The 20535-nt window shown below is 31.2% G+C and overlaps 1 protein-coding gene across 2 annotated transcripts; it reads right to left on the bottom strand.

Annotated features, from left to right (window-relative positions):
* Positions 1-1999: 1999 nt before the first annotated feature.
* LOC128160216 (uncharacterized) lies at positions 2000-20512 on the bottom strand. Of its 2 annotated transcripts, none has more exons than XM_052823519.1 (22): positions 20379-20512; positions 19415-19479; positions 18437-18610; positions 15360-15584; positions 15161-15208; positions 13082-13153; positions 12510-12578; positions 12389-12430; positions 12167-12250; positions 11288-11368; positions 10910-10984; positions 10700-10744; positions 9309-9386; positions 7925-8005; positions 7689-7742; positions 7535-7606; positions 5900-5980; positions 5743-5784; positions 4573-4899; positions 2525-2697; positions 2305-2427; positions 2000-2141 (listed from the first exon to the last, which is right to left on the bottom strand). In XM_052823519.1, the coding sequence occupies exons 2-22, from the start codon at positions 19464-19466 to the stop codon at positions 2028-2030; spliced, it is 2112 nt and encodes a 703-aa protein (XP_052679479.1). In that variant the 5' UTR covers positions 19467-19479; positions 20379-20512; the 3' UTR covers positions 2000-2027. The 2 variants fall into 2 exon arrangements, with proteins under 2 accessions (XP_052679479.1, XP_052679470.1); XM_052823510.1 differs by lacking the exon at positions 20379-20512 and adding an exon at positions 20125-20156.
* Positions 20513-20535: the final 23 nt, after the last annotated feature.

Genomic DNA, 20535 nt, shown 5'->3' with positions numbered 1-20535 from the left:
TAGCAGCCATGTTGTTACCATTTCCCGTGCGGTTGCAGATTTTCATTCGGCAAGGAAAGATGAAACTTGTTTGGAAGCATCCTCAGATAGTGTAGATTCAAGTTTGTATAAATAATGGTCCTCAGGGGTAAGCTGGGGCCACACTGGAGGTTAAAGTTTTACAAAGGAATGAATAGAGGAAATCTTTAAAAATCTTCTTCTCGGAAACTAATCAGCCAGGAGACTGAAACTTTTTACAAAGTTGTGAAAATCATGATCCCCGGGGGTAGAGTGGGGCCACAATGGGGGGGGGGGTGGGTAAAACTTTTACATAGGAATATATAGTGTAAATTTTATAAAATCTTCTAAGAAAGTAGCCATCCAGGAAAACTGAAACTTGTGTGGAAGTATCCTCTTGTAATGTATATTTAAAGTCGTAAAAATCATGGCCCCTAGAGGTAAGGTAGATTCAGGTTTGTTCAAATCATGATCCCCAGGGGTAAGATAGAATCCCAACGTGGGCGGGGGGGGGGGATTTTCATAGCATTATAAATAGAATAATTTTTAAAATATCTTATTTTCTATATACATTTTGCCTAGGAAAGTTTTAACTTTACTGAAAGTAACCTCAGATAATGTTGATTCAAATTCATTCAAATCAAAATCTTGAGGAGGAGGGTGGGTCCCCATTGGGGATTTAATTTTAATTGCTCACAAAAACTGAAATGTTATAATATATGGTTTTACTTATATGCAAGCATTTTGCCATATTCCTAATTCTTTAAAATGGTTTAAACTTTGGCCCCTGGACTATTATTGGGCCTCACAAGGGGATCAGAATTTGATATATAAACAATTGTTTAGAATCTATTTGAGAACAGTAGAGCAATGCTCAACAGGTGCTATCACTTGATTGTAAACATAAGTATATCCAGGGTTTTATTTAAACAGGACCTACCCGTATTATACTACATTGTCCAGATAGTTTGCATTATGACTCCGTTAAGCTGATTTTATCATACCTATTGTTGCTTAGGCAAGCGATGTGGCCCATGGGCCTCCTGTTTAATTTATCATAATGACAAGTTATCGGCTATGAAAATTATTGTCGATGATCGGTATGACTTAGCGATATCCAATTACTCAGATACTATTTCTGCTAATAGGACACAGCCACAGTTTCTTTCTTCATTTACTACGGTATCATATATATATATATATATATATATATATATATATATATATATATATATATATATATATATATATATATATATATGTATGTATATATATATATATATATATATATATATATATATATATATATATATATATATATATATATATATACAAATGAAGAGCCGATCAGGCGAAAACCCTTTGGATTAAATTCGAGAGAAATGGAGTATTGTGTTACCGTCTACTGAAAATTTCTTCAGGGTTAAAAGAAATAAATTACATGGGTAAAAACAAAGAAAGCAAAATCTAGCACTACTACTAAACTACTTAAGAAACTATAATAAATAAACCCAGCTACATTATAACCAGTTTAGTTCACATTCTTAATTTTGCTACCGATGTCTCTCAAGTCATAACTTAACAATAGTTCAAACTATAAATACTTATTTGATTTCTTTAAATAATTAATTTCCACGCTAAATTTATTTGAGAAAAATTATCATTTCTGTTTGGGACCTCATATTTCCAAAAAATTGCATATGACATAGGCCACAAATAAAATAAATGAACCACCGAAGGTCCCCATCTTTATATCTAAGATGTTTTTGGATGATTGACATTACTAGTATTTACTATGTTGTTTCATATTTAATACCAAATTTTTGTCATAATAAAATGACTTTAAATATTTTGTGATAATAGGTGTATCGTTTTATGAACGTTTGAATCTGTTGATTTTTTCATAGTAAACCATTACAGTGCTGCGAAGCCTTGACCCTTCTAGATGCCAAGGTAATAGGAACTAATTTTTGCCTTTCATTTACGACATCATCCCCGTTAATAAAAAATTAAATATTTATTTTATTTACTCAGTACATAACGACGTGGTAATTTGAAGCACTGTGGGTAAACATTTCCCCCTTAGTGGGTTGGCGTGGAATTTCAAGTATACTAAACCGTCCACCACACTCTTGTGTTGCAATCTGAAATTCAATAAATTTGAATGTGAAGCTTATGTATCATCATTTGTATCTATACTTTAAAAGAAAAAAAAATAAGAATTTTGATAAATTGCAAAATAATCAATCTACCTATTTATTAAAGCATCAACAAAACAAGTACTTTTTTCTCAGGTATAGTACATACTTTTATGGTGGAATTAGTACATCCAAGAAACACTCCAGCCTGTCCGTCTGATGGGTACTTAGAAAGTGCATTGAATGTTGCCACCGGAATGTAGTTCTTCAAAATCCCACACGATTCAGTCACCTGTATTTAACGTGATGAACATTGTATTTAATGTGGAACATATCCTGTTTATAAGAATAATTCATAGAGCTCTTCAATTTTTTTTCAAAGTCCTTGCCTTTACGCCTGGTTTCCAATTCTGTGCAAGAGGAACGGAGGGACACAGCATCCGAACAATTAAATCCGACACAAGGGCTTGATTTGAACAGATGCTATTAAACTCTGGGTATATTTCTTGATATTTGGCAAGTTCTTCTATTGTTTGAATTTTGGAACAACCTGTAGTTTGAACTGTAAACAGAAATATTTTACGAAGGATACTGGAATCAGCAGGAACAGTGTAGATTTTTGCCTTTTCTATATAATTCCCAACAATAGCCGCATTTCTTTTCAGAACTCAGAATTGTAGTATTAGACCATTTAACCTAATCAAAATGTACATTTTTAGGCTAAAATTCATGTATGTCAACTATAGAACTGTAAGTTATGATACGGACTTTTCTTGTTTTTTTTTTCGAACAGCCAATGAGAATTCTGAAGCGGATCGTAAACTGATTATGGGAATTTCCACATTTTAACATAAATAATGCTGTAGATACAAGTATGAATTTCCCATTATATACTTTTTTTTTCAGTAGATAGAACCGCTTAATTCTACTGATATTTACGTTATCATGTATTTTTTAATTAATTCTGGTTGAAACGCAGCATTTAATTGGATAGAAAAATTTAGTAAAATTTGTATCACCTGGTTTGCATGTCACAAGACACGTCACAATGCACCAACGTAAAAAACGTACTAATCAGCTTAACGTTACGTTTGAATTTTGAACAGATAAATATCATTTTAAAAAGTAAAACGAACAGCAAATTACAGAAAATTAAATTATAAGAAATAAACTCAATGTCTACCCAAGTTATACTCCTATGACCTTGGTTGGAGCAATTTACGGGTTTTTTTTTTATCCGCTTCGCGGATTATAAAGCATAAGTTGCCCCAACCCAGGTTCATTTCTTAATAAAATCAAGCGAGAACTGTTATGACTGCTAAAAGACGACGAGTAAACACCTTGACGTATTATGTCTGGTTTTGATACATGAATGATTAGTTTGTTCAGCATTAATGAAAAAGCATGTTATCATTTTAGACCGAAATCAGCCGGATTAAGGATTACGTTTACTCAGGGTTTGAAATTTAAAAAAAATATTTGTACAAAGTTCAATATCTTAAGTCCAAGGTTGTTTAAAACACACAAAATAATTAGCAAATATCGATATTGATATCCATGATTTGTTTTTTTGAGGAAGATATGCTCCGACAAAGGTAGATTAAAATTGAAACAGAGGAAATTCGGACTAAATTTTTAATTTTATTATTTTCTCTTAAAAACTTTCTGTTGCGTTGTAATTGCAAAAGTTAAGTTTTTATGTATTTTTTCATGTTTTACATATTTTAAGGATGTATTTACTCGTCTATAAATTTATATCACTGGCTGGCACGCGATTGGAAAAATCTTTAAAATACATAAAATCGATTCAAGATAAAATATCTCGAAATTTTGATCATTGACCTTATATAATGTTAATGACAAAATAATACAGACAATAAAAACAGTTTCAGGCAATCAATGGTTTGGAGCTCCTATTAGTCATTTTTTGTAAAACTCGATCAAAAATAGGTGTAAGTTTGAAAATTGATAGAGGAAATTCGGACTAAATTAAACTTAAAATATGATTCATTCAAATATGAAATTAGTAAAGCTATTCGTATTTTATCATTTCCCAACCTACAAATTGTTTTATCATTTTTAATAATTATAAAAGAAAGAAAACCTTGAAAATGGTGGATAATTTTGACAAATTTTGACAATTTTTTCAAAAAACATTTAGAGGTCATTAGCAGAAAAAGTAGGTCATTGACCTAGTTATTTGAAAGTGAAAAATAGCACCACAATAGTGGGGCTGCAATGAACAATAAGAAGTTTTTCGTTCCTATTAGTGGATTTTTTTTGCCCCTGAGTAAACGTAATCCTTAAGAGAAAAACTATTTTGCACAATTACGAAGATGAAATGGAATTGTAGCTCTTTTGAGGAAATCTGGTGAGTGCTACATAAGTGCAGCTATGATATGGTTTAACATCAATACTCAGAGCACAACCAACTCACCTATCGATTGAGTGGTAGAATGTGATGGTCTAGTTGTAGTCGCTTTGGTTGTTGTTCTTGTGGTTTGTGTTGTTGTTGTTTTTGCTGTTGATGCGGTTGTTGTTGTTGCTGTTGGTGCAGTTGTTATTGTCTGAGTTGTCGATGTTGGTGGTGGTTTGGCTGTTGTTGGTTTACTACTTGTTGTTTGTGTTGTTGTTGTTGTAGTTGTTTGTGTTGTTGTTCCTGTTGGTGCAGTTGTTATTGTTGTCTGAGTTGTTGATGTTGGTGGTGGTTTGGTTGTTGTTGGTTTACTACTTGTTGTTTGTGTTGTTTGTGGTGTTGATACAACTAATTAAAACATTGAATTTTACCAGAAGCTTTTTTTTTCAAAACAAAAGCAAATTTCGATGCGTCAAAAAATTTGTTGCTTCCACATTGAAATCTTTTAAAAATTTTGTTTATTCAAAAGCATTAAAGCATTTAGCCATTCATAAGGGATTTACCTTATTATAAAATATCATGTTAAAGCAAAAAACTTTTTGAGACGATAATCGAAGACGTGTTACAGGAGCATTTTTTACGTTATATGTACTCGTACTTTAAGTTAACCTTGCTCTTTTAAAAAGTTAAATCAGAGGTTAATTAAACGGGCGTCTTAATCAATATCACTGAAGAAGTAATACCAAAAAGGGACATAAAACTCTGAAGAAATACATTAAAAAAATTTACAGAAGGCATTCTAAATTGCTGCGTTTTAAAGTCCATAAACACTAGTTTTGAATAGCAGTAAGAGTTTATTTAACCACACCTTTTTCATTTTTTTTCTGTAATAAAATACGCATCATTGTCGTTATCTTTCGTAATAAAGACATTTGCTTTTAACAAGACTCGTGATTAGAGGATTTTAGAATCGTAATTATATTAAAGAATTTGTTTTTCTTTTCTTTCCTCAGTTTTTCAATAATTTATGTACGATATTGTTTGGGAAATATTAATTAAGTTACTTAATTTGAATTAAAAATATACAGAGGTAAGATTAAACGCTATTCCATTTAAAATCAGATATCTCCTTTTTTGTAGCTATCTGCTCTCAGTATATGGAATATATATCCTTACTAAAAGCACAGCAAAACGATTACTGTCAATCTATGAAAAAGGTTCAGGGCAATATAAAGCAAGAATCAGAATTACCAGAATGACATTGACAGGGGTCTCCCTGTGTGTTTACGGCATCTGAATCAGAAATATAAAACATCTAAACATTCATAAACGCAATACCATAATCAAATTGGTAAAAACATGTATGCAGTAGTTCCTATAATTTTAGAAATCATTTACGTAGATTTACCGCGCATGATATGGATGAGAGTTTCAACACAGTGTATGGGATCATGGTTATGTTTCACAATGCGATTGAGCTCCTGCCAAACTGAAAAAGTAAAGAGGTACAAAAAATCAATATTTTACAAATAAATATGCAAACATCTTTAATTCTCGTGAAGACTAAATATTGCCAGCTTTATCATCGTTATGATTTTTTATTACTTAACAATAGCAGACAACACAATTTTTCACCACATTAAACTACAACTTTTTGCTTGTTATTGTAGTTAAATAGAGTGACAAACACCAATTGCTTTACTTCAATTATCCAGCAGATCCATGAGATCCATGACATTAAACAGATCAAAACAGCTAAATGTACATAATAAGGATATTATTTGATATCAAAACTTAAAATTCAAGAAGTACGTTTCAGGCAAGCCACTGATAAACAAGGTAATAAAACAGACTACCAACAGTCTCGATTGAAGTCATCGTAAGTTCTATGGTGAATACGACGATATTATCAGTGAATACAATTTTCCACTTCTTAGCCGAGTGGATACAATGTCGGGCTTATGATCAATACTTCTCGAATTCTAATAGCACAGGGGTTTGTTGTTACTGACTTAATGAATTGAATTTTTTTTTATAGATATTCATATTCTATTCCCAAACTGCAAATTCTTCGTTTATATGACATATGTACAGTTGTTTATCATTATATCTTTCATAATTTGAAAGACTTTTTTAGGCGTGTTATTCCACCTAATTGTCAAATTGTCAACAGATTTTACCGTTTTTCCTGATTTCGACAAAGAGCTCACGCGGAATGTGACCAATCAGCAGAGGTTGCTCATTCCGCAATGGCATCATAATTACCTCTAATTGTTTAGAGCTCCTTGTTTGATCTGCTCTTGCTTTGTATATTTCCTTCGGACTTTTTATTTTGGGTACTGTTTGTTATCACCAAATCATGCACATGTCATGTTGCAGTAATCTTAAAAATTTACGAATAAGTGTTTACTTACAAATGTAGATTTCAAATTATTGCCTTAACTATAAAATCAACCTTACGCATTTTGACAAAACAAATCGAATTGACGGTTATCGAAAAATAATTACTTAATATAGATTAAAAAAACAACATTTTTAACATTCAAATAGCAATGATTACTTGAATCAAAACAACACTTACGAGGGTTGTTGGAAAAGTTTGCAGACAAGTTCGATTGTGAGCGGACTATTCCCATGATACCAGCGAAACTTTTCATATTGAATCTTGACGTACTTTCTTAAAATAATATGTAAAGATTTGTTTATTTTTAATGCACCATAAAAAGTGTGTGAACTAAAAGATGTTTACTTTAGTTTAAATTGCCTCTAAGTATTTTGACGTCACCTGACGTCGTGGAAATATATGAAATTGTGCTCAGAAAATCCAATTCATGCGAAATAAAAATCGCTCTATCTTTTGAAAACAACTTCAAAGTCATTTGATTTTTAGCATACTTATTTTCAATTGGTAGTCGTTTAAAAAAACACACGTCATCCTACAAAATACACAGTAATTTTGACGAAAATCACTTTGTCCGCGAACTTATCTAACAACCCTCGTAATCTACGTTAAACATTTGAGAATCAGACTTTTTCCACTTACCAGCAGCATGGGAATGACACGTCTGTTTGGTGGAAGAAGAATATTGCACACTAAGAAAATGAGTTATGGCATCTGAAAATTCAATTATTATAACAAATTGCGAGTGGAAAACAGAATGAAGAACCCAAAGCGCGTGTCATTAATCTGATCTTACTCTGATAGGGATAACTATGAAGTGAAGTACTGCAAACAGGGGACCAATGGAATTCTAAAAGAGATAAAATAAAAGAGGTATTATGTACCACATATAGGTGCAGTAGCTAGTTAAAACATGCGCTTATGTATGTTGAATTGGTTTTACTATTATAGTAACTTACGGTTACTTACTCTACATTAAGTAATTTTTCTTCCGAAAAAAGACAATTGACGAAAATGAATAGGAGTCTTTACCATCAAGAGTCAGTTGTGGATAGTGAAGATCGAAAGCTTTGGAACACACGCATTTATCGTCAGTACCAGTAGGATTAATTGCTAAAAAATGATTACTCGTATAGACATAACGATAAATTATTATCAAAATCAGGATGTATTGTGTATTATTAACATTGCAATTCGGCATTGCATATTGCTAAATCTACAACTAGATATTCATACATCCTAACAGCTAGATTAAAAATGGCAATGACAAACTTTCAACCATCTCAAAAATCCATAAAGCAAAATATAAATTCAAAGCAGAACAACACGGACCTCTAAAAATAGAGGTGGGATCAGGTGCCTAGGAAGAGAAAGCAAGCCCTGCCGACCGTTCGCATCCGCCGTGTGTTCATTGTAAAGATAATGAAAAACGGAAGAAACCTTTGCAAATTAATTTTGAAATAAAACTTAATAATCATCATATTAAAATGACTTGAATTTATAGAAATATTTAACCGCCATATTTTTTTCGATAGTGCCTCTAGTGCTCTAGTATTTGGGGCTTTTTTCAACGCAATGAATTTTTTTAAGTGACCTGATATCATCGATATTGACGCAATCTTATTGAATATGTTGGAATTTGATCGAAAAACTTGATACTTTGAATTCAAAATACAATTGTTTTTACCTTTTATAGCTCCATAAGGATACTCATGTATAAAAAAAGAGAATCAAAGGGATTCTTTTTATAACTTATTCATTGTCTTTAGATCAAATGCTTTCTCATTAGCTCAACAATTTACATATAAGTACGTGTCGTGAGATTTGCATTTACCAAATAAAACATAAACAACATGGCTTCGTAACAACCATTTTTTTTTCTTAATTCTTTCACCTTGTGAATGTTTATGAAACAAAATCTGTCTATCTAGGATCTCTTATTTGGTACACATAGTATGCACCCCCCCCCCCCAAAAAAAAAAAATAATTCATATTATGGAGATTAATTAACTTTCATTGGCTAATAAACAAATATTAAGAAAAAATGTTATTTATATATATCCAACACAATATATTTTACAATGTTACTGCAGAAAAAACATATCCAGATGCTTACTTTCTAGTTGATGATATTTCAATGTTTGTATAATTAAGGAATTTATTTAAACAACAAAATGCTTTTTTGGAGGTTCATGCGAGATATTAAGTTGGCAACATTACAGACAAAATGAATAACGCGTGTTAGCAGGTTTTTTTGTAATAAGTTCGCAACGATTGCCACCTTCATTACCCACATAAGGCATTCAAACTTGAGTCAAGATACAGTATCTTCAATCTGTCGCACTTTGCTAAAGAATAATCCATCAAAGTCTTCCATGTAATCATGTCTTACTTTTCTTGCATTAAACAAACATACCTGCCATATGCTTGATTACTTGTTCTCTGGACTGTCCATTATAGTCACTTGAATGTTCATTGGACAGAAAGGACCATACTTAAAAAAACATAACGCTATAAAGGACATATCTAATAAACTCTAAAAACAAATTGTGAATCAACTACGCAGCACAGTTAAGGCTGTCAATAAACTCCGTTCAGACAAAAAGTACGGGAAATGTGCATTATGACATCACAGTATATTACAAACCTCGAAAGTACTTATTAATCTATTTATAAGTAAAATTGACTTATACTAATCTTTTAATTAAAAACAACAAATGCTATTACTTACAATTTTGATGTCCGTTATATCGTTCACACTGAAAAATAAGCGAGATGTCGTTCTCGCTGTACTACAAAATATGACGTCATATGCTTCAAAATGACGCATTAAGTTAAATCATTGAAGGCTATTGTGCAGTTTTATAGCGAAGAAAAATAAATGTCATACATTAACGGAAAACTATAAATGAATATTTTGTTTAAAATTATTATTAGTAGAAGCTACCTATATAGTCTTATTTTCATTTTGTTAAAAGTATGCATCGTATAGAGAAGCCACCTCGGTTTTGTATAAAATATTGTATATCTAAAATCTGAGTACCTAAATAAATCACTTAATTGCAAGGGCATACACTTACCTGATCCCGACAAACTTTTACATGTAAATTTGAAATATGCTATGTAACTTAAAAACTTCTACGATCCTTGTAAAATCTTACAAATTAATTATTTTTTTAATGAAATTAACCCTGTGACCTTCAAAATTATTCAACATATGCATTATAAATTACGGTTTCTACTAACAAATATTCTTATCTTAAAAAGTTCGCACCGTTTTTCAAAATCTACGATATAACATCAAGTTATTTCATAATTCAGTTGTGAATTTTGACATGATTATGCCCTTGCAGTATTGAATTTTTTAAATGACCTCAAAACCACAAATACATCTGCTTGTACCATGCGACTGCCATATCACGTGACCACTATGAACATAAAATATTGTACTGTTTTATATATATTTTAGAAATATATTGCATTTGAGTGACTGTTATTGATTTTAAAAAGGACATGCCAGTTTAACTAAAGTATACGTGTTTTCATCACAAAAATTTGCCCATATTTTTATTGACCGCCTTAACTGTACTGCGTATTAATTTTACCATATGTGACAAGATATAAGCTCAACAAGTCAACACTAGTGTACGTTCATGTGCATAGTGAATTACAAAATGTTTGCAAGCAGAAATTTATTTCTATGGTTTATTGATTTGATTTTCTTGTGTTACAAATTTTCAAAAATCAAGATTACTTAAGAAAGAATATCAATTTTATAAAATATATTTTTACACACAGTTAACATACCTGTATGCTCACTTAAACAGTCTCCGTTTTTATAGGCATCGTATTCTAAGAAGAAAAAAAACCCCGAATAAATGAATTCTTTCTTCTTATAAACATAACGTTTCATCGGATAACCTCAAATAACAGCCTGATTTTGAAGCCAACAACATTATAACTCATTATTATCATCATGATAGATAAAAATGTTGACTATGCGAAAAGTATACTTACTACTGCCTGTACTGATGTGAGTATCAACTGTGTTACATGAACTGCATGGGGGGTTAGAGTGCAACCTGTAGGCCTCTACAGAAAACAGAAATTATCCATAAAGTTTTAAAACGTCTTTTTGATTAACAGGGTGTGAAGGTCATATTCATTTTTAGACAGTACTGATCGCCGTTAGAAAAAGATCTCTATAACGAAATGGATGACAAAACCCCAAATTAGGATGTTGTACATGTGGATTTGTTATTTACGCTTAACAAAAATGCTTTAAAAATGTAGTAGATTTGATGGTTAAAGTATTGAACATCCAGCCTCATTAAGTGAAAAATGGAACATGTGTAATCTTTACACATGTCAATAATTTCCAAACGATGTTCTTACCTCCCATATGCTGAATAAATTCATCGAAACAAGAGGCATCTTGGGTATCATAGTTTTGCAATCGCAGAAGATCTTTCCAAACTAACGAAATAAAGTAACCATGTAATTAGAAAAGATTAAAGTAACATGACAATGACGTTACATGACTTTAAAAAGATTCAGGATGTTAATCCTAACATAAATAAAACACTTGTGATCTTCCTCCCTCAACTATCTTCTGTTAACTTTCATTTTTTACTTTCTTTATAAAAATTTCATAATTGCTAGGTTGGTTCTTTGAAAAAGGACATTTCTTATCCTTTTAATGTTTATTTCTTTGATTCAAATTATCCAATTGATGTTAAATTAAAAGAAAGTGGCGATAGCCATATCAAAATGTGCGAATTTGTACTTTCTTTGTGTAACATCAAAACTTGTCGGATTCAAAATAAATAACATGTGGTTGCAAATTCCTGCAATAAAATAACCATGGCGCAGAGAATCTGCTCGAAGACTATTTTGACTGGCTAAAACAGTCCTAAATTTGCACCATTCAACATTCATCTCTGACCTGTTGTCCAGTTTTTATCTCAGAACGATGCGATTTTTAGCGGTTATCATAAATTTTGTATAGTAATATCTTTTAAAAGTAAGGTAATTAATAGGAATTTCAATTAGATGTTTGTCATATCCCAAGATAAAATATTCATAATTTTAATGGATTTTTTAAAACTCCCGATCAAAATGTCCAGTCACATGACTTTATCGTCAAAATCCTCTTGGGTACGTTTAAGAAGCTAATCTTTGTTGAAATATATTTTATTGCATACCTAAATTTTTTTCTAAATATTCAAATTCCTTTCTTTGTCTTTAGTACGTCTTTAAATATTTGAATCTTACTTTGATTTCGAGTGTGGCATTCCGCCGAAGGTTCAAACACACCAACGTTGTAAGGCACATGCGATAGATATCTGGTGATAACTTCTATAGAGGAAAGATTTGATGGTTTCCAGTTAAAACAGAAACAAAGTCAATTAGAGGAACACAAGAATAAATCAAAAACACCCCCCCCCCAAAAAAAAAAACAGCAACAAAAACCAGTTATTGTTATTGAGATCTAACCTTTGTAAACAGGGTTGGATAAACATTGATGGAAATTGATTGCTGCAATATAAACCATCTATGATCATATCATCAATGAAAGGAAATAAAATCATCATAAAAGGTATGTTACGCAACTCACGATTTCCCCAAAAGTCGTAGGTTATATGGGACAAACTACCGGAACACCTGCAGTCAGACAATGGCAGACCTACAAGAAGAGCGAGACTGGCAATGTTAACGTAATCATAGAACGATACCTCGATACCAAAGATCAGAGAGAGAGAGAGAGAGAGAGAGAGAGAGAGAGAGAGAGAGAGAGAGAGAGAGAAACGAGAGCTATCTTGTTATCATTCAAGAAGATACAAGAAAATCTAATATTAAATCAAACTCAGTGTTGAATAGGCAATAAAGCACGAGTATTTTCAATCTTAAAGATTTGAGGTCGATTTTTTAGCGAAGGAGTATATGATAGTTTAAACATAAAATGTATTTTTGTTGCATGTCAATCTACCGTTATACGAGCTGTGTTTCATATAGCAAAATTACATGACTGTTCCGTTCAAAGGATCGCTGTAAATTGTTAGTCAGTGTTAGTAAGATGGAAATATCTCCTACAATAGGTTTCTTCACCATTAGCTATGTAAGAGGTTATCGATACTTGTATATTTCACTGTAAGAGACCGTTTTGCCGTTGTGTGCTAAGGTTTTTACCCGCCATCTCCGTGACTAGTGTTGACAAACATGGATGGTCGTGTTGGCGGAGATGATCCAGTTTGTTAAAAACTGTCATGAACATACAAAAAACAAAAACATAAACAAAACTTAAGCATACATATGGGCTGTTAGAGCAACTGTATTAAAAACTTTGCGTTGTCTTAAAAAGCATTAACCGTTTATAGAAAGTCAACAATATCAATCTCAGAGTCTGTAAATCACAGTCCAAAAGAAATCGGATTGACGGCATGGGAGCTAAAGTTCCTTTAGTGTCAAAAGGTTGCAATTTACGACGCAATTAAAAATTGTGTTAGTTTTGGACGAACTAATCTTCGAAAAAAAATGACCAGATATATATCGATTTCAAATATCGTCAAGTAACTTGCCTCTATATTATTTCATACATCGTCACAAGCCTCAAGTATATGTTGTGTACTTTAATCACATGTACAGTCATGTAAAATTACCAAAATTCGATTGGCCCGTGAATTTAACATAATTCATTTTCAGAGGTCGGTTAGCGTGTTTAATAGAAAGTCTGATGCAAGTAAAAACATTGTTAGTAAATGGTAAAAGAATTTAAATGTACCAATCATTTGCTCAGAACACATTCTGACCTTATTTAGTAAGGTAAATCAGTTCGAAAGTAACCCCAGAATTTTTGCGTCGTAAATAGCAACTTTTAACACGAAATAGGAACTGTAGCTTACATGTAGTCTTTTGTTTTGTTTGTAAAAATCAAACAATAAACTCGTATAATTTCTCTTTGTGAAGTCATTATTTTTGCCCCTTAAACTGTTAAAAATTTCACTTTTCTGTACGTTGACATACAATAATATATTAGCAAATGAAAATATGGCATATTGAGCCGCTAAGCGAGTAAATGCAATCTTATTTACATATAATTCTGTGAAATAACAAATCATAACAAATAAACGTAGACATGTTTAGGAATGAATTCAATTTCTGCACATTATATACGAATGCAAAGTGGTCTGGGACAGATTTTGCTTTAATCTGTTCTAGCCCATTTTATTTAAGTAATAATTGGGAATTTATTGAATTTATTGCTTCTTGTCTGATTTTTTTACTAATAAAACATTTACTAGACTTTTAAAATGAAATTAAATTGTTCAAAATTCAAACGTAACGTCATGCATATTAATACGTTTTGACGTAAGTTTGACTGTGAGGTAGGCATGTAACATTCTTTATATAGTTACAAAAAATATCAGCCGATCAGAAAACGCGTTTCAACTTCAATTAAATTATAAAGTAGTGAAAAATACTAGAAAAAAGTTTTGTCATAAATTACGTTTTGTGTAGATTTACACAATCATGAAAGATGTTATGACTAAAATTTGAATGTCGTGTAAATTTGACCACAAAGCATTGTACACAGTTTCCAAATACAAGAAATCTAAGAAACTCTAATCTGGTGTGATTTGTAAAGAAATGAACAAGAGAATGCCGAAACGTGTGATAACATTATCAAATATTCGCTAAATGGTATGTAAGTATGCTTTTATTTCTCAGCCAGGCTTTCCTATGTGGATGTATACGATATAAAAATCCGATTTAAACAACACTATCCCGTATTTTTTAAATTCACATTTTACACGTATTAATAACTAAATCAATGCTTATCATGAATCGTGCTGCTAAAATCATGCCTTCTACATTGATTTGTTGCAACGTGCCGTTTTCCGTGCGCTTTGTATTAACGTTTGGAGGGTTATTAGAGAACCCGACAATTAAGCAGTAGTTTAGATGTAAATGAGATATTTGCCTTTACTTAAAATGCAATATATTGATTTAGGTTAACAGCAGGGTAGTGTTGTTCTATTTTATGTTAAGGAATATACGTAACTATTTATAGATTTCATGTGTTAGTTAATCCAGGTGGTAGTAAATTACTACTGGATTTTTTTTCATTCACATTTATATAAACGGAAAAAAATTAGGTTTTGGTCTGTATATAAAACCGTTATTCAATCTTACGATTATGTATATTACAGTCAAAATAAAACACTAAAATGCCAATATACGTCCTTACATCTACTAACGTGATTTTACCTGAATATGATGTAAGACAATTGTCGCCTTCCGCATTATTAAAGATATCTGAAAGTTTTGAAATTACATGGTTAGGAAAAGAAGGTTGGGTAGCAATTTTTTTCTATCTTTATACATCAATTTCTCGTAATTTTTAAAAAAATTACTGTATTTAACGTAAACTTAACTAAAATCTAACGTTTACAAACATATAATTTACTTTGGTAGCCACTGTTATGTTTTTTTGAGCATATATAATGTTGGTCACTGTGAGTCTTGTTAGTGCTAGCATTAGCACTAGTACTAGTGGTAGCAGCAGTGGTTGTGGTTGCAGCAGTGGTTGTGGTCGCAGCAGTGCTTTTACTCTGACCAATGGATGATTGCGTGTGATGGATCTCACTTGAAGATAAGTACACAATTTCCCCATGTATAGCTCGATCACACTCTGAAATAACAATGAAAACATGTTCAAGAGTAAACATCTTCTTGTTTTCGGTTTTTTAGATTTATCAACATACAATTTAAAAAATATAAGGCCAAGAAGGAAATGATTTATGTGTACATTGCAATATTGTATCAGAGAGTATGTTTATCCCTTTTATCTGTTCAAATGAAAATGTCAGCTATAATATAAATTCCAAATTTTAGATACTGTAAAACAAGAATTAATATAGTCATATAGCCAATAGTCAATAGTCATAATAAAATCAGCCATATGGACACATCTCACAGCCTTCTCAATATTCAGGGTCATGAACCCTGGGGAGCATTCATTTATGTCCACAAGAGAGACAACTCTTAAAAACGTGCATTGACTATAGGCTATTTCTTAAACTTATTAAAATAAATAAATAGAGAAAAGTTTTCAAAAAATCTTAATTATACATAATTCATATAACAATGAGTAAAAGGCATGCAAAATGCATGAAAGAAGTACATTATCAAATATAGTAGGCTGGTAAATGTATCTGGTGAATATTAAATGTTCATTGCTTGTAGGTCCATGTATAAATCTACACTACTACATTCAATTGATACACTGTATTATATAAATTGAAAAAAAATACACAGGCTGTAAGAGATCTTTTTTTAAATGAATTTTTCTTGAAATGAAAAATGAATTAATGAAATTGCATATATCATTCTAAAAAAATCATAATACTAATAGACATGAAGTTCAACGTAGATGGATAGGATATACTGTACAGCAATTTAAGATTTATATGTCATTTTTCATATGAAAGGTAATTAAAACTCCATACCATTTAAGCAATGAAAAGGTTGCAGAAGGCCTATTTGTATCTAGTTGAATATAAATAAAAATATAAATGACCCTGTATACATCATTCTACGAAAAAAAAGCAATTTTAGATATATTGGATTTGTTTCCAAACATTGGAATAAAGGGAAAAAACTTGTATATCTTATTTAGATTAAATGATATTCTGAAAAATATCAATATTTGTATTTAATGGCTAAAACTGAGTATTTTTCTGTCAATTTCTTCTGTTCATGAACAAGACCTACACATTTATCAGACACTTTTATATATAATCTATGTCCATTTCCCATTGTAACTAAGATTTTTTGTTCTGTCTGTATACAAAAGAGTATATGAAAAAACTTGTATAAAATAGTAAGGCTAAATTTCAATTAAATAAAGATAGCTGTTTCCAAAAATATTACATGTATATGAATATGTTAAATAAAAACATATGTCAGATGGATGGGTACGAAAAGTACAAAATAAGTGCACTCGATAAAACGTTTGCTGGTATTCATTATGTGAACACTTATTGTTGAAACAATTCATCCAGTAACATTTAAAGTTGTGTAACATAAATAAGAATGTTATGAATGATGTGTATAGAACAAATTCTTCTGTGGTTGGCTCCATAAATCTTGAAAAGATGGTGTCAGTTGGTAAAAACGCAGAATAAGGTTCCATTCTAATTCTTATTCATTCCATTCAAGAAACATTCATTAATGTCATGGTCTGGAAACTAAAATAGAACCATGCTTCCCCGGGGATCATTATTTAAACAAACATGAATCAACACTTTTTGAGAATGCTTCCATTCCAGTAACTGGTCAAATAATTCCTGTAGTGGGAAATAAAAAAAAATTCTTTAATATTTCTATGCAAAATTTATAACCCAACTGTGGCTCCACACTGCACACGGGGATAAGAATATCAACAAAATTAAATATAAACTTTCTGAGCATGCCTCCACATAAATGTCAGCTTTTCTGACTAAATGGTTTTTGAAAAAAAAATGAGTTTTGAAAAATACCAATAATGTTTCATAGATTCTTAATTATTTACTTTTGAAAGAGGGTGGGGTCCTTTGTTTTAACAAGCTAAAATCACCCCTACCCGATATGTTTTAAACCAAATTTGCTTTAAAGCTTTAAAGCGATTTTCTTAAAATCGGCTAAGCGGTTCTGAGGAAGAAAACAAAAATGTAAAAAGTTTACAGACAGACGCCGGACAATCTGTAATAAAGAAAGCTTACTTCAGCTCTCAGCTTAGGTGAGCTAAAAGGATTAACTGCTTAACACTTACATGAACATAAAAGCTTTAATTTTTTAAACAGACCCACAAATTTACTTAATTGTAACATGAAACTTACTTTTATTAAAAAATTAGTAGATAGAAAAAAATTCATTTGTTGTGTTTGTTGCTGGTATACATTATAACGTAGAGATTGTAATAACCCAAAGAGAGTTCCAAGACTTAACGCGAGAGAAATCAAATGCTGCCATTGAGTGCAAAACTGCAAGTTTTGATCACCAAACTTTCATATAAAATTGTTTTGGCACTATTAATTTTAACGCTTATAGAGTTGTGCTTAAGACTCTTAAATTTGTAGAGAGCCTTAGATTCTCGATTTTCAGTATGTTGCTTCTTTACGGGACATATAAAAGTACACATCTTGTTGATTTTGATTTTGATAAACAATATACACTATACCTGTCGTATATACAAGCAATAGTTTGGCTCGTGAAAACAGGAAAAAAATGGTTCAGTAAGCATCTTTCATTTACATCGTAATTCCCCAAACATGTAGTTAATGTGTTCCTATTTAAAACAAAAAACGATTTCTGGTGCCAAATTTCGCTGTTTGTTATGTCGATGGAATGTGAATTAATTCGCTATAATTCAAATAAAGATATGTGTATTATCATTATTAGAGATATGCAGTTCCGGAGAATAGAGAAACCATAAAATTACAAAAAGGGCCCCACAACACATTCCAAATTCAACACAATCAAAGTTTTCTATGTGTACCTTACCATGACGATGAACACTGTGTTGGTTATGTGGTGCACCAGCGGCCAAATAACACGTGGTGTGGAGATGACCAATATGAGTACCCTCTGGAAGAACCCGGACTATATACTGGTGATTCACAAGTTCTAAGTAACACCGTGAATCCTCAAAGGCACGAAGACCACAGCATTCTATCCCTACAGGATAGAGAAATAGCAAGAGTTTAAGGTTGAACTAAATAAAGAACAAAGAAAAGGAAGAAGAAAATGAACAAATTATTAATATGTTTCACTTAAAAAAGAGACAAAATCCACATACTGTAAATTCCTAATTTTACGCGAATACTTAATTTTGCGATACCACTTTTATGTATCAAATCGCGAGAATATAAAATGGCGATCACCAATTTTTTGGTTATGATTTCTTATAGTTCAAAAGTGACTAAAAAGACTTTAAAATCCGCGAGGGATGCTTCTCGCGATTTTACTCGGAAGTTAATTCCTCGCGTTTAATTAGGAATTTACTTTATTAAGACAGTTGAAAAATAATTGCCTTTCTTTCCTATTTTAATAGTCATGCTGTGTTTTCTATGTAAATGTGTTACCCTTAAGTAAATAAAATTTATTCAGTAACTTGTATATCAATAACATGATTATAACATTGATTTTGTAATCAGAATACCAAATTACCCAGGCAACTGTCGATAGAAGCAAAATGGTAAATCTACGGTAAAAAAATATACCCAATTATCCAAATCTTCTAGAAAGTGTTTAAGTTAAAGACATTGCCTTTCTTATTTGAAACTATAAAGCTCTTTTATTTAATGCATTTCATATTTTTTTTATTGTATAAAGCAACTTGATTTTGTAATTTTAACATACAATATACCTATACTTTGCTTTGAAATTGATTCGAAAATAAAGGTTAAAATGATTAGTTATGTGGATTTTTGCTCTATATTCAAGATATAGCACGAACATATGTATGCCACATTTTCTTACCTTGAAGCACAAGAGAGAGAAATACTCCAATATACGCAAGATTAACGCTCATGCTTGCCTGTTGTCTGTAAACAAACATTGTCATGTTTTACTAGTTTTATATTAACAATAGCAAAAAACCAACGTATACCATATTATGAGTAAATCTGAATACAATATCATAAATAATTTCCGTTAATTAAGCTTTATTACCGCTACGTTTTTTCGCATTACTCCCTTTCAAGTTTTGTGATTTTATAATAAGGACCTCATGTCATTTGTAACAAAACAAAGGTAAAACGTACTTATGAAATAAGCAAATAAGTATCATAAAAATAAGAAGTTGTACATGTATAAATATTTAAATTTTAAACGGATATGCACAATTCATAGAGATATGATTATAGACACACGTAGTTTTTGTAAATATCGGCATTAGAATTGTATTTGCTTAATTTTCAAATTATCTGATCGTAGAATATATATATCTGATTATAAACTGCCTGGTAAATGAATAAGAAATATTACATTCACATGTATTACAGTCAGAAAATTAGACAACTATCTCTTAGTAAATATTCTCTGATTTTTTTCTCCTTGAATACCTGATAATATATCATTTTGTCTTTATCATTAAAGACGATAAAGGTAAGTCAATCTTGAATATAAGGAAACAATATATGGTAAACATTAAAAACTGATAAGTAATTTAGAGTTCTAATGGAACAAACCTCAAAAGAAAACCCATAAACCTATTCTGGTCAGGTGTTCTTACATGTGCATGCATTCGGTACATGGCATGTACAAAAGTTATGAGCACTCGTAAACCATTATTCAGCTTAATAATTCTCAGTACAATCAAACTACGGTCTCAACTTAAGACCATATATTGCTTATTGGCAGATTTCATTTAAACAAATACTCTTTATGAAACAAAGAATCAATCTATTAAACACCTTTGGTTATAAAGTGTACTTTGACTTACTGGCTATCTTGAGTATGATTTCCGAGGCCACTGGGTTCTTGACAAGAGATAAGATTGGGGCCTAATTGGTTTCTGTTAACTTTGGTATAGAATCAGTGTTTATATAGACAACCTTACACTTGACCATCGTTTCAAAATGACAATCTCATTAAGAATA

Source organism: Crassostrea angulata, chromosome 1 (assembly GCF_025612915.1).
Source record: "Crassostrea angulata isolate pt1a10 chromosome 1, ASM2561291v2, whole genome shotgun sequence".
NCBI lineage: Eukaryota > Metazoa > Mollusca > Bivalvia > Ostreida > Ostreidae > Magallana > Magallana angulata.
The sequence above is the reverse complement of the archived record's forward strand: the minus strand, read 5'-3'. Positions and strand labels throughout refer to the sequence as shown.

Coding starts and splice junctions, on each gene's coding strand:
- LOC128160216 (XM_052823510.1), bottom strand. Junction 9,387..10,699: donor CTGTTTAAGTGAGCATACAG/GTATGTTAACTG, acceptor TGTTTTTTTAAG/TATGGTCCTTTCTGTCCAAT. Junction 2,428..2,524: donor ATTGGAAACCAGGCGTAAAG/GCAAGGACTTTG, acceptor CGTTAAATACAG/GTGACTGAATCGTGTGGGAT.